General features: G+C 30.6%; 1 protein-coding gene across 1 annotated transcript; it reads left to right on the forward strand.

Annotated features, from left to right (window-relative positions):
* The first annotated feature begins 413 nt into the window (after positions 1-413).
* Positions 414-16,443, forward strand: LOC129226967 (protein ILRUN-like). Its single transcript, XM_054861599.1, has 6 exons — positions 414-651; positions 6,490-6,644; positions 9,775-9,972; positions 11,822-11,968; positions 13,613-13,770; positions 16,347-16,443. The coding sequence occupies exons 1-6, from the start codon at positions 497-499 to the stop codon at positions 16,434-16,436; spliced, it is 903 nt and encodes a 300-aa protein (XP_054717574.1). The 5' UTR covers positions 414-496; the 3' UTR covers positions 16,437-16,443.
* The last annotated feature ends 435 nt before the right edge of the window (positions 16,444-16,878 follow it).

Genomic DNA, 16,878 nt, shown 5'->3' on the forward strand with positions numbered 1-16,878 from the left:
CTAATAAAACATTTGGCACTATATAAGAAAAAAATAAACTCATTTTGAATCTTGCTGTTTGAACTGTGAATGAATTTCAAGCAAAATTTATGTAGAAAGTTTTCGCCCTTCCTAGTGCTTAAATTTATGCATGCAAGATTGATTTTGTGCTTAATATAAACTATGAATGACGGAATCTCTTGGGTCTCTTTCCTAAAATGAAGTTTCTTCTTTGCAGCTGGAGCCGAAAAGAAAAACAAAAAGTTCCGCATAGGTTGTACTGTACTCCAGTTTTACGTCGCACTCCAGTTGCTTAAAAACAGAAACTGAATCTGGCTATTTTCAGCTTTGCTATTATATTTTAGTGATTTAATGTTGACGTCATATCTGGTTTACTTGGTTGTTATGCCCGAGCACTTATTCATCATGTGTTTTTAATATTTTGTTTTCAAAATTGCAACATGTGTTAATTTCGAAATGTTTGATTAATTTTGGACAAATTGTTTTTGTTTCTAATATGGATATTGATGGGGATCTCGATGCAGGATTGCTGCAACAATTCAGCTGTCTTGGTACAACTGATAGAGATGTTCTTATATCGCAATTTCAGAAGCTATTAGGAAATCAGTTAAATACTGCAGGATGTCATTTTTTCCTGGATATGAACAATTGGTATTCTATTTTAAAAAAATATTTTTTTAAAATGTCCTTTGAAAACTAATAGTTCTGTTGGTAGTTTTTATTTGAAGTTGTGTGGATATCGCAGTGTTTATTTCATCTCATTGGCTCTGAAACTTAGTGGATTTGTTTGTATTAGTTCATAAAATACTTTCATATTTGATGAAATTTGGTTCAAAAATATTGGGTTATCATAAATTATTGTTAGTAAATAAGTTATAAATTTTCGAATACTATTGAAAAACAACAAATAGTCGTAATGTTTGTTATTAATCGTAGTGACTGCTATCTATTCTACACTTTGCTATATGTGTGGAGAAGTACATTGCTCGGAAACATTTCAATTATTTCAATTCAATTTCATCGCTGAAATTTGAATGTAAAGTTACGATTATATACTTGAAGAAAAATTTCTAAATATGTTTATGCCCGTCCGAACATGTTATGCCGTTGTGACAATATTCAAACCATATCCTAATACCTCTTTTTTTGTGATAAATTCATTAACTCCGAGCAACAGTTTATTGACTAGTTTTACTTCATTTCCTTGGTAAACATTGCTTTTGCAACTCCTATCAAGAGTGGAATTTATTTCTGTACCACAGTTTGACTGTGGAATGTCATTTCACGAGATTCCCTACATAATTTAAATGAATTTTGCTTAAATTTAGGGCATTAATGGGTTAACTATTTTGTATGATATTATATGTGACAACAACTTCTTGAAAATGAAATTATATTATTGCACTATTATTTATTAAAAGAGGGGAGGGATCAATAGTTGGGTTTTCACTTATTTCATCCTTCAGCATAGTTTTCTTTTGTTTTTCATTTGATTGTGATTTAAATCAGTGGTACTTAGAATTTATATCGTAGAAAATTTCTGCATAAAGGCTTTTTCTTTTTGTGGATGCTGCCCCCCCCCCCCCATGAAAAAAGGTCAGAATGTTGACAGATAAAAGGGCACTATTTAATAGAAATTTTGTTGGAGAAAAGGTGCTTTTTTAAAAACTTTTTTGTATAGTAGGTACTGCATTAAATAAAAATATTTTTCAACAATGGAAAACCTTTTTTTTAATGTTTAGTTTACGATTTAATTTTAAAACTGAAAATTCAGAAGGACATTCAAATTCAGTTCTACTAGATCAGGAAAATTAAAACATTATCAGGGTGGCGACAGATCAGGGAAATCAGGGAAAAGTCAGGGAACTTTATTAATCAGGGAAAAGTCAGGGAAATATCAGGGAATTTTGAAAAAATAACAAAAAATCAGGGAAAATTGATTTTATGAAGAAAAAAAATTTTTTTTTTGCTTTACAAAATTAAGTACGCTAATTCCCAACGCATTTTCCACCAATTATCTGTTAAAAAAAAAAAGTAAAATAAATGAGGTGCGATTATACACTGCCACATATTTGTGCATCTTTTTTACTAAACGTCAAAGTATTGAATCTTACTTATTAACCACAGTATGAACTTCCTAAGATTGCTTCTGTGTCTGTTAGGTTGTTTATTTTACTTAGCTTGAAATTTCCTTATACGCTTTCAATGCTACGTAATATAAGCAACCATACAGGCAAAGAGGAAGCCTTCATTAATACCTTAACTCCTTTGCCTTTATTCCATTGTCTCAAAGTAATTAGTGTACTGTAACCACGATTTCAAGAAGAAATCTTTGGTTTTTGAATTAAGACCTTAAAAACTTAAAAGTTATTACTTCTTCGCATTTTTAATTTAATTGCTAGAATTGAACTTTCAATAAAAAAAACTTTGTTTTTTGCTGTTATACTATTTGTTGTCACCGCAGATTATAAAGGTTTTCTTTTCTTCAGACTTAAGGGATTCTTTAATTTTATAACCAAGTTGTATTCTTCTTTTATATATTTTGAAATTAACTAATTGATTTTTTTTCTCTTGCATTTCAAAGTTGTTTGTTACAAAAGCAATCTAAGCTTTTTTTTCGTTACGTACTGAAATCATTTGAAATAGAGTTAACTTGTGTACTTAAGTAAATATCTTTATTTTTTTATTGTTAAAATGCTGTGGTCATTCATTAAAACCTATGTTCTTGATTAGAGAAAAGCTACCTATGAATGGATGTCAAATGGTTTCATCTGTTTTGCATAAATATGTCAATTAGTTATATAAGAACAACTACATTATTTCAATTCTTTCACTATTACTTGTTATTCTTGCAACAATTATTATACTGTTTGAAAACTTAGTTCAAAATAATTTCAATTACTTTTTAGTTCTATCATAAATACACATGTTTTTAAGAGTAATTTTAATAGTTTCTTAAAATTCTTATGCTAAGTGGTTTCTGGAAGTAAAGTTTTTTTTTTTTTAATTTTCAATAACCTTTCCATGTAGAAAAATTTAATCTACTGTTTTGTAGGTATTTTTTTCCCCAAAAAATTGACTTGATATGTTTTTTAAAACCATTTTATTAAAAAAGTAGCATCTTTTTAAAATATCTTTAGTTCAACAACTTTACACAACTTAAAACGTTTAAAATACTGCATTTTATACAAACATACAATGGATTTCAAGCAGAGCAAAGAAAGAAAACATTATCATTGGTAACGTAAATCAGGGAAATTTGGTGAACCTAATCAGGGAAATCAGGGAAAAGTCAGGGAACTTTTTTTCACCGTTCCTGTCGCCACCCTGATTATGTTTCAAGGCCAGGCAATCTTAAACTTTCAACAAAAAGAAGTTTGTTTTTGTGATGAAGTTTTGTTAAAACTTCAAAGAAGCAAGAAAGGCATAGTAAGAAATGGAAACTAGGAGTTTAAACTTAAACGGAGCAGGGTGCTTCGTAAAACTGCCTGTAGGAAGCACTATTATCATCATACAGTACAAAATATCTAAAGGACACCGTCTAAGAATTGTATAAAAAATTATTCCTTTGTCCTAAAAAGTGAAAACAAAATTAGCAATATTAAAAAAATACAAATTTGTAAACAATTGCAGATGTATGTTTTAAGGTTACAAGAAATATTTTTCAATCCAAAAAGATTTGAGCATATCGATGTGGAAACATCTGACAAAAACTGATTATGCTATTCATTGCATCGCTACTTTGAATGCACCAAAGAAAGAAAAGGGGGGGGGGGAGGAAACCATACAAATCAAGCCAATCCTTGTTGTATGAATACAAGCAACGTAGAAAATAGCCAGGGTATGAAATTTCAAACTTGAAAAGTGTAAACAAAGCACATTGAAAATTTAAACAACAAATCTTAGAAAGCACAAATCTACAAAAACTTGCAATGCAAAGAATGTGTCGTAGATATTTGTGTTGAATCTTGGGCTTTTTCGAGCTGGGGCAAATCTGGCAGCTGTAGCCCATGCCGACCATACTAGTTTTTATCTATCCAGTTTCCCTGAAAAAACAGAAATAAGGTTAATTTGTCGCTGCTCAGTGCAGAGCTTGCTCTCCCCTAAATCTGGTATACTGAGAGTTATAAGCCATGCTTTTTTCTCTATGCTAAAGGATAATATTAGAAAGATATGCTTAAATATAAGTATTTGACAACATTTTTTGAAACAAAGGTATTTTTATTTTAGCAAAATGGGTTACATAACGTATTTTCAAGTTACTTTTCTACGTTAATATCTGGAGTAATCTGTAGTTTAAATTAAATAAGTATGTACTTCTATTCTAGACTTATTTCAAATCAAAACAAGACTATTAATTGTCAGTATTTTGCATGTACAAGTATACTTGTTTTGATAGTTCTATACTTCTGGTTGCGAGAAATAACTTGTCAACCAAATTTGCACTTCCATAATCTGCTTAAAATAGTTTAAGGTTAACCTAACTAAAGTTACTGTTTAATGTGATTGAAACTTTAATTTCTTGAATGTGTTTATTATTTTTTTAATGCTTGAGAGCCAGCGTCAGAAGTCGTAAAAAACAGTAAATGGTTCTTCGAACCGATAAACATAAAAATGTACTGGTCCACCTTCCAGAAAAAAACTAAAAACATTTATCTGGAAATATGTTTTTTGCGTACATATAGATTTATAAAGCTCGATGATGGAAGCGAGATCTATCAAAGCTCTCTTTGATAGATCTCGCTGTGCAACTTATTTTCTGCCTGACTGATGACTGAACCCTGTAAATAACTGTTTCCTTCTAATTTCAAAAAAAAACAGTATTTAAAATATTAATCTGATTTTGCACCTGAGATAAATTTACCAAAACATAAATGCAGAAAATGCAACAAAGGTGATGGAAATAATTACAATATGCAAAAATTTTGCTCAAGTTTTTCCAGTTGTGAAAATGCTCCCTAAAATGTTTGGGGGGGGGGGAGTGAAATGTAACGAAAACAGTAAAGACCATAATTGTTATGAATTTCATAAAAAAGTGTTTATGAACATAAAAGGATAAAATGGAAGAGGACGGGCGCAAGCAGAAATGTACACTTTTTTTATGTGAGCGTAATTTTACAGCTTTTGCCCGAGGTAGATAGAGAAAAACTCACCAAGTCAATGGAAAAATATCCTTAGAGCAAATATATTGCAGTCTTACCGATATTGTCAGAAGATTCAGCAACATGGAAAATAAAAGCGACTGGAACTTTTAGTGTTAATTATTGTTAAAAACTATTATTGTTAAAAACTTGATGATTGCGATTTTTAATACCTCCTTTGAATATGCAACAAAATACAGTAAAACCCCTCTAATGCGGACACTAACGGGACAAATTTTTTTGTCCACAATAGAGGGGTGTCGGCAAGACAGGGGTTTAATAATGTTATATGCATTGGAATCAGGGAATCAAAAAATGTCTGTATAAGAGCAGTGACCGCACTTGAGGGGTGTCCGTTAGGAAGGGTTTTACTGTACTATATAATCTGTAAACAGCAAGGGTTCCTTTCTAGACTGTTTTTTAAAAAAGGAATGTTTTAAACCGTCTCAACATTTACTCTTACATCAAATATCCCAACAATTTAACTATAATCCCGAAAAATACAAATAGTATTTATTCACTTTTATGTAATTTAACGTAACATTCTTTAGGGATGAATTTGCATTTTACCAGTTTTGAACGCAAGAGAAAATAATTGAATCATGGGTTGTGAACAGCTTTATGTGAAAGAGGAATTTATGAAAAACAGTATTGGTTTTATGTTTCTGGTGTCAATTTGCCCTGCACTACTCATCAGTTAACCATATATGAATGAAATTTTACTTTAAAGATTGAAAAAGCATCACTTTTTATAGCAGAAATAGCATGTTTACATATGTAAACAATGCTTTTTCCAATCAGACTACAGCGCTCTCTACAGGAAAGTTGGCACCTTTCATCATTTGGAGAAAACGCACATCAAGTTAAGCGTCGGATTGGCATTTTAAATTTGAAAAGTGAACAAGCATTCAAATATAACATTTTAACAGTTCCAGTTGCTTTTTTTTCCATATTGCTGAATGTTTTATTTGAAATTCAAAGCGTGAAAATACGCTTGGTTAAATTTTTTCAGTGCATAGCTGATTTTCTATGTGTAAAATACTATTGTAGGAGTATTAAAAACGTTTCTGATAACATGTAATAGTGTAAAATGGCTCAATTGACATTAAATAATCACTTGTCCCGCAGATATTTTGTGGTAGTTGGGCACATTTTTTACTGGTTTTGGACCACCCTACTTCCAATGATTTCAAATCGTGTTAAAATAGTATTAATATGTAGTCCAAAAACGAAAGAAAGATTTGGAACAATAAAAATCATTTATTTCTCTAAAATTCAAATCATGCTCAATTTTATGATTTTTTTTAACTTTGTTCTTATGTTTCTGATAATTTTCATCCTTTTGTAGGAACTTACAAGCTGCTGTATGTGCATACTTTGATTTTGATTCTTCAAATTATAATGTGCCCAGGATGTCATTTGTCAGAGATGTTACCATTGGGGAAGGTGAAGCAGTTCCACCAAATATGAAATTTGTTAAAACCTGGCAAATCCAAAATCCAAGTAACTTTCCTATTATAATGTATACTTGTTGCATAAATTTTACTCAATGAATTTCCTGTTTTAATTTTTTTTTTTTTTTTTTTTTTTTTTTGCGACTAAAGGTTAAAGCTGGGGAAAATATTCTGAGGAACAGTAGTAGCATTTTCAAAAGAGTTACAAGTTTTTGGAATTTGTGGCCACTTTTACTATTTTAAGTGCTGATGTTATAATAAGAAAATATTGAAATTAATATGCATAAAATTTATGCATTTTGCTGTTTTTTTTTTACTCCTCAGCCTGGATTCAAAACTGATTGCATATTAAATGTACTCACCTTCAAACATAAGTGGCAAGTGGCTGTAGCTCTAAAACAGCGCAGAGATATAGATAAGGGAGGAGGGGGTTTATTTATTGTAAAATTAGGCTGTATTAATTTAGAATTGTGAAACTTGATTATTTACTTTCTTAAAATAAATTCACCTTGCAAAAAATCAATTTTTTATTCATCATTAATTTTGCACTTTGTAAATTGGAGTGACAAGGTGACCGGACAGTTGTCCTCTTTGTCCTTCAGATGAGCCATCTATGCCTTCACAATATAAAAATGTATTATGTAGAACCGTTTGTGCATGATTTACATAAGACTCATTCAGAAAACATATTAATGCTTTTTCTTATAAGAAAATAATACTGTGAGGCCCCGCTAACAGGGCCGCAGAGAGCCAAGGCGAGCCCCTCCTGCTCCCCCAAAAAAGAAGAAAAAAAAGGGGGGGGGGGAGAAAAGATTGGGAAAAAGAAGAAAAAAGAAGGGAAACAAATTCAAAACTGCTTACTAGAAAACAATTAACTCTATTTTAAGTGTTGCAACACTAAATACCAAAAGTGTACATTTTACTTAATCTTTACATTTTCCCTTATTTGGAGCCTCCCTCCCCTTCTTTTTTTTCCATCCTTCTTTTCTCTCCTATCTTTTTTTTTTGCGTCAGTGGTTCCCCCCCCCCCCCACCCTTCAGACCCGTGCCCCTAGTTTCCGACTAAGCTGACATGGCCCCTCGTTCAGGCCCGCCCGTTAATAGGAACTCGTTTAAAGCAAAATTTCGCTTAACACGAAACAAATGCTATTCCTTATCAAATAAAGCTAGAAATTAATGTTAAATCAATCGTTCAACACGCAGATGATTTAGACGAAGTAAATTTTAAGGTCTAGGAAAAAATATCCCTATTCTTTCACATGAAATTACTAACTTTCAAAGGCTGACAAAGATACATTTATGGAATCCCAAAAGAAAATATATGAATTTGAAACAGGTGATAAAAACGATACTGATGCTGCAAGGTTTAAGCTAAGTTGAAAATCTTTTAGCAAAAAAGCTAAAATCGGGTAAAAGTCTTTAGCAGAATGCTAAAATTCGACCTTGTCATCTTTGAAGAAATAAATGCACAATAGGTAATATTTTTTAAAAACTTGAAATTAAAAACTCAGAATTTATTCTTATATTTATTCTTAGTATTTAGGAAGCAAAAAAATTTTTTAACATCCCCTAAAAATTGGGGGGACATAATGCCCATTAAGACAAAATATTGTTGAACTTCATAGCAATTTATACATGTTAGCTAAGATTTATAAATACGATTAAGTTCAATATCGCCATGCTTGCTTCCTCTCTCGGATTGTGCATCTCCCCCCCCCCCCCCTCTTTTTCTTATTATATTGGAGCAAAAAAGCAAAAACAGCTTGTTCCATTTTCACAAATTGAATAGTATTTTCTCATTTTGCAAAAAATGCAACTGTGTGATTCTGAAGCCCAAACTTTGATTGGTATAAACGAAGGAGGAACAGGGTTTTTGTTACGATCGCATTTTTCGCAAAATGCGAAAACACTATCTCAATTGCGAAAGTAAAGCAAAGCACTTTCGCTTTTTTGCTCAACTAAAAAATAAGTTAATTTTAAAAAAAGGAAACTTATAATCAAAGACAGGAAGCACGCATGGCGATAGTCAACTTAATCTTTAAATCTCAGCAAAGATGCTTAAATTACAATCAAGTTCAATACTTTGTCTTACCCGGCATTATGTCCCCTCAAAAACTGCATTATTAGGAAGAGGAGAGTGCAATTTTCTAAAAACCAAACATATGTTTTCTTAATGATAAGTATAATCCAAGACTTTTATTTTATGTTTAAAAAAACGCTGCTGTACTTATTGCTTTAAAGATATTTTCAATAGAAGAAATTTTCAATTATTTTCAACTGGAGATGAAACACAGAGGCATTTAGAAAGATATGAGAATGTAAACATATTTTAGCATTTTGCTAAAACTTTTCCCTTAATTTTAGCTTTTATGCTAAAGAACTTTTGAACTCAGCTTAAACCCTGAGGAGGAAGCATTACAAACTCTGCAACGAGTCTTTAATGCAGCAAGATAATCCCTCGCGTGTGTTAAACTGTTTAGAAGAGATAGATACTTTTGTAAAAGGATGTTACTTCAAAGTATTGAAGCAAATATATTTTGAAGATTTTTTAAAAATTAATGTATACAGGTAATACAATTTATTCTTCTATTTTGATAATCAATTTAAGTTTCTTAATATAAGTTTCCAACTTAAGCTATAAATATAATTGCTTGTTTGTACGTTTTTGTACAAACGTACTTTGGTTCCCATATTTTCTGAGTCACAAAAACAAAAAAAATTGTTTGCTAACACAAAATTCGCCAACATTGAAATCGATTAACATGAAATATTTTGGTGTCCCTGTCGATTTCGTGTTAAGGAGGTTTAACTGTATAGTAAATTACTACAGAAGCTAACCCATGTTTTTTATCAAAATAAATTTTAAGAAACTACAAGTAGCATCTTTTTTGGCATTTGTTTTTAAAAATAAGTGTGCAAAGCATGGGTCGAATAATTTCCATTTGATTTTCCCAAAATACTGGTTTTAGACACTATTTTGAATAATATATTTTGTTGGAAATATGGTGTCCTTGGGAAATTTACATCCATCGAACTGCAGGCAGGCATTTCTAAGACACAGCTTTGAAAACTTAAAGTGCAGCAAAGACCCTGATTCACTGTAAATTTAGCATGATTTGTATATTACATCGGAATTCAAAATTTATGAAATGTAATTAAATTATAATAACTTTCCATAGGTGATGATCGTTGGCCTCCTGGATGTTGCTTACGCTTCACTGCAGGAGATCGCATGGGACATGTAGATAGAGTTTTAGTTGATGCCCTTGAACCTCATGAAATGACTGATGTTTCAGTTGAAATGATTAGTCCTTGTGCATCTGGTATGTACCAGGGCCAGTGGAGGATGAGTACAGCAACTGGGCAGTTTTTTGGAGGTATTTTTAACATTTAAGTATTCCATGTACATGCGTTTAAGCTACGTATCTGCATTAGTGAAAAGTACTCCTATTGTTAATTGAACTTTCAGTTATTTAACTAGAATTAGAAAACCTGGCATTTATGAACTATAAAATGCAAGCCACTGTAAATTTTAAACATTCAAACCATTTTCTTGAGTATACTTATGCATTATTCCATCAACTGAGTTTGTCAAAGCCAAAACTTCACCAAACATGCCATACACTGCAAATAATAAAGTCGTTTTGGCGGAAAGTCTTACGGCAGACTTTTGAGTTAAAGATTTGTTGTTAGATTTTTTTATTTTTGTTTGCATTTGGCAATAGTTTTAGTGTTGCCAAAAATGGTCTACAGAATAATGCATAAGTACCGTTCCTAGTTTATAACTCTGATGCAGAGTTGGCAAGGTTTTGGATACTACAGTAAAAACCCTTATGACATGATTCAGTTGTTTAAATTTAACAAAATGAAATATGTTAATGGGTTAAATTTGTGTATGAAGACAAGTCAAGGGTTCAATATTTTAAGCTATTAAAATCTCATGCTAATCTGGGAATTAGGAAAAATTACTTCTTTAGTAGGGCTGTGGGCACTTAGAACACTTGAACGGAAGAAGTTGTAATGAGCAAAGGGATAGATAGCTTTAAATGAGCCAATGATTTTCATGGGGGACTAATTAATTGACTAAAACCAGCCTATCTGGGTGTGGAACCTGTTGCTGGTTGTCACATTTGTATATGTTTATAAAACCTTGATTTTTGAATGTAATTTGCTCTCCATATTGCAAAAGATTTCTATATGAAAAAAGTTTCCGCATTTTTTTCCTTTTGAAAATTGTAAACCTTCATCATTTGGTAGATTTTTCTTTTTTTCCTCCTGACTATGCTTCAGAATACAAATTGAAGAATTTAAATATTTTTTTTTCCTTTCCTGCTATTTAACCATTGGATTTAAAAAAATTCTTAAAAGCCCATCATTGCGAGAGAATTCTAGTAAAGCTTTTTTGCTTTAGTTAACAAAAAAATCTCTAGGGGTGTTGCATTAATTACAGAATATCCTTATCTGGGATGATGATATCGGGGATAATGAACTTTGTTATATAACTTTGTTAACTAATAAACTAAGCTGGTTTCAAATATTATGCTGAATGTGATGATGATGGTCAGTCCACTTGCTTTACAAGTTTACAAGAAAAATGACAACATCTAAAAGATACTGGAGCTGTTCAAGAAAATCTTAATTTTCTCTACATTTATGAAAGCATTGCAATTACTCATCATCATACAAAAAAAAAAAAAAAAAAAAAACACAACTTGAAAACCGTTACGAATTGTAATGAAGATATATTGAGTGATAAATAAGGCAATGAAGAAATAGTGAGAAACCTATGCAAGTTTCAGGCAGATTATTCAAACTTTTACAAAAGTGGGATATTTTTTATGAAAAATTTGTTTGTACAACAAACTTTGATATAGAAAGATTACAGACTTTTCATTACAGACTGCATTCTAGAATACATAGTTACGTCAATAAAGCAGATAGATAATGTTATATCTTTTACTTTACTTTATCAATTAGAAACTTCTGTTTAATGAATTTAATGAACAGACGAGACTTAGTTAAATATAGACTTGACTGTATTATGAAAATATCCATATAACTAATGGCTTTTTGGCCAACCGGCACTAATATATTTGGACGTATTTGTTCCAATTTTTGGGTTATATAATTTTCTGTGCGATTTTCATATTAATAATTTCTTAGCTTTATTTGTAGTTTATTCTTTCATCCTAAATGTTTTCTCATTGAATTGTAATGCTTTTTTAGAAGTGATATGGGTGATTGTGTCAGTAGCTGAAGGTGGATTGCTGAGCTTAACTCAACAGATGGATGCGTTTCATCAGCTTGGATCACCACCAAAATCATCTAATATGCCCACAAATCCATTTGCTTCATCTAGTTGTAAGATTGATGGTAAGTTTCAATTGAACAAAGAACCTGAAAATTCTACCTCCTGCTCAGCTTTTAAACTTGGTGTAAATCATTATTGTTAACATAGCATGTAGCTGCAAAAGATGTATCCAATTTTTTTGCAAATGCGCTTTCTTCACAAATATTGCAATACTAAAGGTAGGCCAACAACTTTAGATAGTGGGATATTGTAAAAATGAACCCCTAAATATTCAAACACAGCAGGAAAAGTTATTGTAACTCATATCTTTTTGTAGTGACAGATAAGTTTTATCTAATTAATTTTGGTTTTAATTGAACTTTTTGTTCTGTCGGCATGTTCATTTAATATTTTATTGTTGTTTGCTATTTCCTTTTTGCAATTTTATTTAAACTTTATGGTTAACATTATATAAAGCTAGGTTTTTGAATTTTCCTTTTTGTTTCCCCAAGTTAGAGTGAGTTATTACTAGTAATTAATCAACACAACATGAAGATTTACAAAAATATATTTCTATTTTTTTTTTCAATGTCAAAACTTGCTATATTTTTCAATCATTTTTTTTTTTAATTTAAATGTTACACCTACTGTTCAACTATCTATGTGATTCAAAAAAGGGAAGAAGTCGTCCTTCAGATAGAGAAATGATAGTTATGATATTTTAATAATAAGTTACTGTTTAAAATATCTTAAAAATTGCCCAATACTCCCAACTTTTGGGAGAAATACTTAAGGGAGAAGCACAGTCCATAATATCCTGAAAGGAATTAAAGCGCATAAAAGTAGAACTTAGCATACAACACAAACTATATTATCGCAACAGTAAGATACCTTAGTGTTATTTCTAGGATTAAATATCTCACTGTTGCTCTGAGGTGACGATATGGATAATTTAGTCAGGGTTTGAAAAAATCCAAAATATCCAATATTTTGCTATATATCCGATATTTTAATATATATACCTGATATTTTCATTCAGCACAAACCTAAGTCTTTAAAATAGCAATTGCATCCTCAAATCACTCTTTAATTATTATTATTACAATATATAGACTTAAAATTAAGGTTTCTTTCATTTATATCTAATATTTCATTTTAGATTTTTATCAATTTTAATATAGTTCATTTAACTTTAGCTGTTTTGCTCATTTTTCTTCTGTTAGCTCCTTTTACACAGTTATATCATTCTTAAATAAACAATATGCATCAGTTGGTGCAGAGTTATAAGACATTTTCTTTTTTTCTGACCAAAGTTTAATATTTAATCAGGCACTTTTAATATGAATGAAAATTGTTTCATTACTAATAATTGTATGAATATAAAATAAAAAAAAAAAAAATTATATTAATTTGTTACATTGATGATGCATTAATACATTATAAAAATATAGTACATAACCTTTTAGTTATTTTTTGTAATGAATGAACAATATTACTTTGATTAATATAATTTTTATATTGAAAATACTGTAGTTGGAAAAATAAATATTGAAAATATCAAAATATCATGATATTTTCAAAATAAATATTGGATATATGTCGTGAAATATATCATGATATATATCGACTGATATATATCGGCGAAGCCTGTTACAGGTGTTTAAAAATTTAATGAAAGTGTCTGTGTTTTACTGTTAAAATTTTAAATTAGAGTTTTTGTTTTGTAGGATCATCTTCTGACACAGTATCATCAGTTCATTCTCAAGAGGGTATCTCATGGTCACATGAGGCGGTTCATTCTCATGTAGCCCCAATGTGTGAAGAGAACTCACTACCCCAAGCAGAATGTTCATGTGAAATGCCCGATAAACAAAATCTTGACCAGGTATTTTTTTTTTAATACTTTCTTTTAAAAGTTAATATTTCTTGAATTTACGTGCAAATAATATGAATATCTTTTAAACAATTGCTTTTTGATTGTAAAATTTTGATCAACATTAGTTGCTTCAGTTCAACTTTTGAAAGTTTTCATTTGGTTTCAGTTTGACAGTATACTGTCCGACCATCACGAGCAAAGCCACCGCTGAAATGTCTGCGCCTGTCTACTGCTACAGTAACAAGGCGCGTCTCATTTTTTTCAAGAGAAGCTCAATGTTGGAAAAACCAATACGACTGCACAAAGGCGAGCAGACGAGTGGCAAAATGGTGCCAAAAAAGCTTTCCTGCTAACCCTTGCAGAAAATGAACGAAGTCCGTTTCTACAGCAGTAGATGGGCTCAGACTTAATGTCGGGAGCTTTTCTCGTGAAAACCAGACAGTACATTAATCAAGTTTTTCACGATGATAATTTAAAGTGCTATATTTAATGTGCTAAAATGGGGAAGGGAGGGGGGATTAGTTCCTACAATTTTTACATGTGTTTAAATTTTGTATTATACATTATTATACGTTTGCAAGTCTTTGATTTTGTTTATTTTAAATCCTTTTATTTTTTTGTTTTCTGTTTTGATCTCGAACTGTAAAAAACTCGTCAGTTTATCATTTCCAGTAGACAAGAAGCTTTTTGTTTTTGCGTTCCAAAATGTAGTTTTCAATAAGGATTTTGCAAACTATAATAACAAATCATTTTTAATTTTTCACCTATCCTTTTATTTTACTAAACATTTTACATGACATAAAATGCTGTGTTTTTAATATAACTGTGTTTTAATATAGTAACGCTTTTAGTGGGGCCTTGGTGGCCGAGTGGTATTTATTGCTCAACAACTGCTTGCAAGCTGAGAAGCGCGGGTTTGATTCCCGCCTACTGCCCTGGGTGTTCTTCTGATTTTTTTGAATTGTAATAGAATCTGAATTGTGCTATCTGTCTTATGTGTCTGAGCAAAAGTCGGACTTCCACCTAAATGGGGCTCAGTCAAACGGAAGCTGCTTATATTAGCCTCAAAAATGGATTAACGCCTTCCTTATCTATCACCTTGGGTGCTCCAAGGGGCATCAGAATTAACAACAACAACACTTTTAGTAATAATATATTTGAAATTTAAATGATACGTTGTGTTAAAGGTTGTTTAATGTTTAATAACAGTTCGAGATCTCATTTTATTTTAATACATTAACTTGTTTATGTCATTTTGATTTCAATGAGTTACATGCTACGGTGTAAACTATTCATTATTGTGAGTAAAAAAATCTTCAGTTTCTGAGTTTATGCCAAAGACAAAAAACTAATCTGTGCACTTGACTGCTAATAAAACTACAGAAAATTACCGAAAAAATTATTTTATTCTGTAAAAATTCAGTTCTTTGTGTAAGAAATGACAATATAAGTTAAACAATGGTTTAAAACAGTTTAAAGAGTTTATAAATGTCTAAAATAATTGGGTATGTTTATTTTAAAAAAAGGCATGCATATCTTTGTGTCACAACATTGTTTCTTAAAGTTTCAGTTTCTGGTTAAAGGTGAATGTATGATACAGTAGGTGCCGCTTAATGTGATCATTTTGGGACAAATAAAAATTGATAGCAATAACCCACTGATAACAATAACCGAAAAGAATCCAGGAGACACAAAATAATGATTTTTTTTCCAATTAAGGTGCATTCATTTTGGGGACCTCGAATTAAAATCACAATGACTCAACTGAACGTAGTTTTAAATTATAAATTATTAAATTTACAGAATGGAAATATGTGAATTATAAAAAGTTAAAGCTAAATTATGCAATTTTCAATCACATAGTAATAGGTGAAATAAAATATGACTGTTTTCCCTGACATTCGTTAACCAGTTTCAAAGCACATTCAGCTTTTCTATCTTTTCCAGCATAGTTTTGCTTGTTATTTAAATTTTAATTTAACTTTGCTTTGTTTTCAATCTCGACACAGTTCTTTAACATCGTACAAAGTAATGGCAACAATGGAGATCCTACATCAATGCCTGCAACATGTCCAGCGACTGCATTTTATTTACTGCAAAAGAAAGTTTTCTTAAAGCGAGTCTGTAGTCACTGGGGGGCGAATTTTCTGTAGCTTCATTCCTAGAAAAATTTTGAACAGCTATTGGAAACACACAAAATGCTACACAGAAAGTTAGTCTCGTTAGGGTTTGCCTATGTATTTCTGTTAATTGAGGAACAAAAACGGGGAAAAAATGAAAAGTTTATGAAAAAGTGATAACAATAAACAAAGTTGCTGATTACAATATCCGACTTTTTTAACATGTGTTAACATGCAAGTGTTCCGGGACTTTGTGATTCTGATAACATTAAGCAAATGATCACATTAACCGGCGCCTACTGTACTTCTGGTTCTAATATTGTATTAAAAAATATATGAATAATAATTATATGATAATAAATAATATAATATATGATAATAAATATGAAATGAATGTATGATATTTATGCGTATTTTAAACAAATATTTTATTTATGTACAAATTTTACTCTTTTCCTATTGCAGTGTTCTCTGAAGCCACAGTTCCTCCTTTCACCAAATGTCACAGAAATTTTGTTAAAAAATGAGTCATCGTGTGAAGAAATGATTCCATGAAGTGTTAAGGCAAATTATATGTAATATAAAAGAAATATATATATAAGTGCTTATTAAAAACTGCTTGCAATATGTCAGTTATGTTCGTTATTGTAACCGGAATTTTTTTTTATAAATTTTGCAAATCTTTCTTTATTGAAATTCAAAAAATATTGCTTATATCTTCTGAAGTTTATATCACACATTAAAAAATGTGCCTATATTTTATCTTTTTCAATGCTACATTTTACATCTTTAAATTGTTTTTACCCTAAATAAGAAATATCCTACTCATAAACATTGCTATTAACAGTCATAGAATTTTCTTTTATAAGTTCCATTGAAATTGTTTAGGATATTTAGCTTGGAAAACTAAATTAAAATTATTCTATTTAGTTTTCCTAGAATTAATTACATGATTACAAAAATTAATATGACATCAGTATATACAGAAAAACCTCAT

Source organism: Uloborus diversus, chromosome 1, assembly GCF_026930045.1.
Source record: "Uloborus diversus isolate 005 chromosome 1, Udiv.v.3.1, whole genome shotgun sequence".
NCBI classification, from domain to species: Eukaryota; Metazoa; Arthropoda; class Arachnida; order Araneae; family Uloboridae; genus Uloborus; species Uloborus diversus.